General features: G+C 40.3%; 1 protein-coding gene across 1 annotated transcript; it reads left to right on the top strand.

Moving 5' to 3' along the window:
• Positions 1-5,405: 5,405 nt before the first annotated feature.
• On the top strand, positions 5,406-6,419 carry LOC124594556 (piggyBac transposable element-derived protein 3-like). The gene is made up of 2 exons (XM_047132928.1): positions 5,406-5,648; positions 5,742-6,419. Exons 1-2 carry the CDS (start codon positions 5,406-5,408, stop codon positions 6,417-6,419), a joined length of 921 nt encoding a protein of 306 aa, XP_046988884.1.
• Positions 6,420-6,949: the final 530 nt, after the last annotated feature.

Below are 6,949 nucleotides of genomic sequence, written 5' to 3'. Positions count from 1 at the left end.
TCACTCTTGAAGTGTTTGCCATCTAAGTGTTCCTTTAGCTTAGGGAAGATGTGATAATCGCTGGGGGCTAAGTCCGGGCTGTATGTGAGATGGGGCATAACAGTCCACCCAAATTTCTTCAAAAGCTCCTGTGCTTGATGATGCATTTGAATTCCTTTGGTGGTGGTGCATAAGAGTGATGCCACTGATGAGATTGTTGTTTTGTTTGGGGGTGTAATGAAACACCCATGTTTCATCTTCCATGATGATAAGAGTCCAACAGCTTCTCCTTGTTGCCTCCCCCCCATCACATTGTTGAAGAAACTTGCAAGCATTCCTTGTGTCTGTTAGTCAGCATCTGGGGGACCCAGAGAGCACACACCTTGCAATAACCCAATGTTTCTGTTAAAGTTCTTTCAATTGTGCCATGGGAAGCATCAGGAATGTGCTCCACAAGTTCACGGACAGTGACCCTCTGATCTTTGAGAAGCTCACTGTTGATCTTCTGGACAATTGCATCTGAAATCGGCAGTCTTCCACTCTGCTCTTCATCGTGAACTTCCGTGCGACCCTCAGCAAAAGCCCAGCACCATTTGCAGTCGTGCTGAATGGACATGCACTTTTCACCATAAACCTAAGTCAGTTGCCGATGAATCTCCATGGGCGGTAACTTCCTTGTGTGGACAAACCAGATTACTGCTCGAAAATTGCACTTGGTGGGAGTGGCGATCAATGCTTCCATCTCTGATGACTGCCAGGCAAACACTGAGCGATGTAGTGAATCACAGATGTGCAGGCTTCAGACTGGGGGAACCATTGTGCATGGCACTGTTGTCAGATTTAGCATAGCACCTTCCCTCGAAGCTGTAGCTCATTTGGGAACCTTACTTTTGGTACAGCCCTCATATCCTTTTTTGGAGTATCATTCCACCTATTTTTCAGGAATATCTACGTGATTAGAGGTATATTTTGGGAATTTTCAAAAGCTTACAGTTATATTTCATAGTAAATCAACACTACTGAATTACAGTTGTGGCAATAACCACAGTCCAGACTTCACAACCCACTGAGGCACATGCAGGCAGGCTGCCTATGAAGTCCTACTGCTTGCATAGCACCCTGCAATAAGCACCCCTACCATGTCAGCAAACTGGACTTCCACATTCAGTGGCTCCATGCTATGCTTTCATAGTCACTTACATCAACGGAGGTAGGCTAGAAATACTTGCTGCTTAGCCCTTAGCAGGGCTTGTATTCATACTGCAACTGATTCCTGGGCTTCTGACTACAGCCAATACCATAACAGTCTCCATCACAGGTGCAGACCAATGTGGGGCCAAGCAGCCCTAATTTCATCTAGTAGTGTCATCAGCTAGCCATTGGTCTACAAGCCAGCAGATCTAATGTTTCAGGGTCTAGAGGTGGAGCCATCTAGAGAGGATCTACTCTACAGTGTTTTTGTCCAGTACTCCAAGTGACTCAAAGAGTACTGGGTTCAGCGCATGGCATCACTAAGCATGGCTGGCATGCTGTTCATGGCAACTGCAGTGTAATCCTGCTGGCTGCCAGAGCCATGGCCTTCTGCTGAGGCAGCACTACTGTATTGCATGTGATGGCTGCTAAAAAGGGAACTTCAGTTAACAGCAATGTTAGACAACAGAATGTCAGACAACACACAGGCGCAGTGTAAACTCACAAAAATGTGTTTCTTGAGCTCTGTATGAGGTAAGAAAAATTGAAAGCCAGCCAAGAAAGCAGCCTTGTTGTAATTGCTGACAGGAAGTCAAATAACAATTCCAAGGGCCCGCTTACATGCAGCACTTGGTGACAGCAACCAGCAAAGAGAAATACGTTCATATTGGGTAGAATGATTCTGGAAAACTTTCAGTCCCTAAGAAAAACTTCAAAGGGTCAGGGGAAAGTGAGTCTATGGGAGGAACTTGTCCAAGAGCTTCTGAAAAAAAAATCAGTATACAGGTGGCTAGGACATAGAGTAAGGAGTCAGCTGCTGCATTACCTATTAATCACTACAGTACCAGTCAGACATCAAGTCTTCCAGAGAGCCTTACCACAGTCAAGCCTTAAAGTCAGCCATGGTAAGGCCCTGATAAGTCTATACACAATTGAGAATCACAACGAGTAGTAGTTGATATTTTCTTTCTTTCATAATATAGGGAGAAACAAGTGCTGGCTTGCACTTGTCTCCAATTGTGGGTAAGGTAGTTGACTGTGTGTTGTCAGAAAGAGCAGACTGCTCATCTCTGAGAGCAAGATACAACACAGGAAGGGGAGTTACTTGAAAAACCTACAGTACAGACTGTTAGGAAGTACTCATTGATTCCCAAGGATATACAACCACTGTAAGATACCTTTGCAAATAAGGTTAAACTACTGCAAAAATAAATTGTTTTTGAATCAAAACCTTGAGTGCAGCCCTATTCACTTCCTCTGAATCATGATCACTCCTCTCTGTTTTGGAATCACCTGTGCTAAGTGATGTAGGAGACTTTCCCCTTTCACCATGTTAAAGGTTACTTAGTAGACTTCATGTCACAATAAAAACAGTTGTCAATGCTCTGATTTCACTGTGAAATACATAATCTGGTGACTAGACCTGATCCGGGATATGACAAAAAAATTTGGTGCCAGGTGTTTGGAGTGTTGTGTAGAGACATTCCAATGCAGGGAGTAAGGTGGTAGAATACCAGAGGAGAAGTAGGGAAGACTATTGGAGTCAGTCCCTTGAACTGTGTACAGAAAGAAGATTGATGTCTAGGCCAGTAGAACAGGTTAAAAGAAGCAGAAGCCATCCTAAGATACCAGCAAAAACTTGATGAATTTATCCAAGCCAGACAAGTTGCAAGACACCCAATAAAAGAGGAAAAAATACTTGTTGAAGGAACTACAAGGGAAACCAGCAGAATTACTGCATCACCAATACAAAGAACTCAGGTAGGCAACAACAGCAATAGTTTTAACACTCTATGTATAACATACTTTACTGGTGTAAGATGACTGCAGCCGGCAGTTCTGAAGTTAGCGGCACCAGTGCATCCTTTGCTGCTAATGTATTAGTGAATAAGCCATTTACTGGGATTAAGTTTGAACTTGGGGAGTTACTGGAAAATGAATGCAGCATTTGAAGTAGTATGAACAGATGATACATCATTCTTATTACATGCACCAAATCTAAAACTTGAGAATACGCTAGGAAAAATTAACTGGCCAGCATAGATATAATAATTGAGAACATGTAAAGGTAATCCTACAAGAAATTTATTCGTATAAGTGTATCACTGATTCTTACCCTTGTCAGATGTTTCATGGCAGACAACACCCAGGGTAAGTAATTCTATAGTGGGGAGGTCAAATAGATGAATTATCAAAATCATTCAGAGAGGCAGTCACCAGACTGATGATCACAGCACAATTAAAAGGTGCATTAGAACTGGTACGCGAATTTAAAATAGGCTTGCTTCATACAAGGCCTAGCAAGCAATAGAATTCAGCCAAATGGGGGTTCACACCTCACTGAATCAGATGGCACAAACACAGTACCTATACAAGATGCTAATACCACTAGCCCAGTTTTTCCTTAAGCAAATAAAGCAGGGGAAGATCTGTTGCCATTTATAGGCACCTATTTACATGCCCAAATCTGGTATTTTCATTGGAGGAGCAGTTGTCACATATGGGAAAGTAACATTTGGTTGGAGATTCCAAAATATACATATCATAAAAAGTTGAAGAATGCTCAGATATTCAAAATTCTGAAGACAGGATTGGTGTAGTGATGGGGGAGGTAGATTAGTTTTAGACATTGAACAATGTGTCACAGAATCAGGGTGAGTCCTTTGAGAGTTTTGAACACATGATTATATATGAGCTGACAGAAGGTGATGATGCTAACAGGATCCTACTACATGAGGTAGAACAAAGAGCATTGGCTGTGTTTTTGCAGGGGTTGTCATCTGAAATCTCAAGAAAAGTAGGGACGAAGTACTAAAGACTGAGGAGGCACCATAGCAATGGCAACAGCATTGGAAGAAATAGATGCAGTGACTCAAGACTGGTGTAGAAGGGGAATTTTTTTCTGGGGAAGTCAAGTGTTATCATTTGTAGGGGTCATGCTGTATATGCCTAGAGTGCTGTCAGCCACAGTTTAGGAAGTGTGGGTGAGTAGGGCAATGGGAACACAATTGTAGACACAAGTCTAATAAGGGGCATAATAAACGAACATGGAACAGGAATCATAACCTACCATTAAACGGCAATGGGGGTCCAGGGCCACCAAATGGCACTCACAGCGAATTTCAGCACACCTAAAATGAGAGCAGAGGCAGAATTTTGATAAATTAGTTTGTAGGTGGAAGAGAACAGAAGTTTTTATTGAACACAAGAGTCTTTGGCAAGTTTGGACCTCAAGAGTAATTGGAGGTTGAGTACATTGTGATGTAAGTTACGTGGAGTACATGGTAATGACACGCATTCACTAGGATTGATGATAATGGTTTGTCATGTGGGATCAAAATATTTCTGGAGATGCAAAGAAGTTTTGCTTATTGTAGGTTATCATCACTGTGCGATGCACAGAAGTTTTGCTTATTGTAGGTTATCATCACTGTGTGATTTTAGATTTAGAGTTCTTACATGACCATCATGCTGAAAGTGACTTTGGGTAGTGTATAGTGGAACTCAATAGAACATTGTTTCATCTAGGGTAAACTGCTGTCAGGGTCTCACTCACACAAGTTTCTTCTCTCCAGAAAAAGGAACCAATGAGACTGCATGCAAGGCGACCAAGGGTTAACCCATTAAGTACCAGTGTCCTATTTTGAGGACAGAGCACATATTTACTTATAAATGCACAATAAATTATTAATTTGCAACTATTACTGTTCTACGTCATTTGTTGATGCTTTTTATAACAAATCTATACTTACAGGAAATTAAAAGCAATAAATCCTACCATTAATTGATTACTGAATACTAAGGCACACTTTTCGTTATTACAGGTATTTACTTTATCAACAATTTAGTAATATATGAAATATGTGGCAAAGATCTTTTTGTGATTATTTATAGTCAACAATGTGTCTTTTAAACTACTTGCATTGTTAGCTCGATTGGAGTTATATTCATTGTTTTCCATTGTTATAAAATTTGGTGTACTCGAAATAGGACACTGGGGCTTGGTGTTATCATTTCAGTCATTTGTACTGCTGCACGTTCAAATATGAAACTCTGCTACTGCTGATGTATTTTCTTTTTAGAACGTGGTCATTTTTACCATTAGTAAATAATACAGTTCCAGATGGACAGAGGTACTTACACATTCCCTTTTCTGTAGTTTGTGCTAATGTATTATTCTTTCATTTCACTTTATTTTATTACATTTTATTTCATTTCATTTTATGTAGATTATAATGGCCTTCAGACGAGATAGATACCTCACTAACGAAGAAATAGAAGAAAGAATAAACAGTGACGCATTCTATAATGCGGTGTCAGATGATCAGGACCATACTGATATCACTGTATGTCCTCTTGAAGTAGGCTGTATGACCGATGAAGAAGGTCCAGATGATGTTACTGGAACCGTGGAAGTCTCAGATGTGCCAGGGGCTATTGAATTACATTATGTTGCATCAGAGAATAACAAAGAAACTGTATGTAATACTTCACTGCCAAGTACATCCTAAGTTTCCAGAAGTAAATCAAAGAAGACACGTCTTACTGATGAGAAAAGCAATTGGAAAAAGACACCTCCAGTTTATACAAAGTTGTCTCAAACTAGTGATCATGACATCAGCACAAAGAGAGAGGAACTGAAGGAACAACTTTCTAGCTTGACTCTGAAGGAGATGTTTGAAGAACTGATGAACGAAAACATATATGAGTTCATAGTGAAAGAAACCGTGAGATATGCAGTAAATATGAATAATATGCAGGATTTTATCCTCACAGTTGAAGAAGTGAAGGTCTTTGTCGGATTTCTTCTTTTTGCTGGCTACCATAAGCTCCCTGCTGAGAAGCTATACTGGTCTCAAGATGAAGATGTTGGCATACCAATTATAAAGACAGCTATGTCAAGGAATAAATATCAGAAGTTGAAAACATGGCTTCATTTTCAAGATAATGACTTAGACAATGAAAACAAACACAATCACGGATTCAAAATTAGACCTCTCTTGAAAATGATAAATGAATCTCTTCAAAAATTTGTACTATCTGAGGAAAATTTGTCAATTGACGAAATGATAGACAAATACTATGGACGAAGTGGGCTGAAACAGTTTATCCGAGGCAAGCCTATTAGATTTGGCTATAAGTTGTCGTCTCTCTGTGGTGCAAGTGGCACTTTTTTAAATTTGATTTATACTGTGGAAAGGATCCAGAAGATACTGCAAGGAATGACCTACTATTGGGATCAAGAATAGTCCTAAACATGCTGGACTGCATTGAAAAACCAGAGAATCACTGTGTGTACTTTGACAATTTCTTCACTAGTAGAGATCTTCTGATTCATCTGAGAAATTTGGGTTTTTGAGCAATTGGGACTGTCAGAGATGATCAAGTTGGTGACTGTCCACTACTGAGCAGCAATGAACTGAAAAAGACAGTTCAAGGAAACTATGACTACCAGCTCTACAGGAATGGTGAAGTCTTATTTGTTCGATGGCATGACAACAGATGCGTCACAATTGGTACAAATTTTGACAAAGTTGAACCTTTGGGAGCAGCTAAGCGGTACAGTAGATAAGCAAGTAAGAAGACACAAGTGCAACAACCTGCCGTTTTGAAGTCGTACAACGTGTACATGGGAGGTGTTGACCACCGTGACTAGTTAGTTGGAAAATATGCGACAGTAATTAGAGGGAAAAAAATGGTACTGGGTTGTATTTACACATATGCTGGAAATGGCCCTCGTAAATTCCTGGCTCTTCTACAGACTAGTACATGGGAAAAA

Source organism: Schistocerca americana, chromosome 2, assembly GCF_021461395.2.
Source record: "Schistocerca americana isolate TAMUIC-IGC-003095 chromosome 2, iqSchAmer2.1, whole genome shotgun sequence".
NCBI lineage: Eukaryota > Metazoa > Arthropoda > Insecta > Orthoptera > Acrididae > Schistocerca > Schistocerca americana.
The sequence above is the reverse complement of the archived record's forward strand: the minus strand, read 5'-3'. Positions and strand labels throughout refer to the sequence as shown.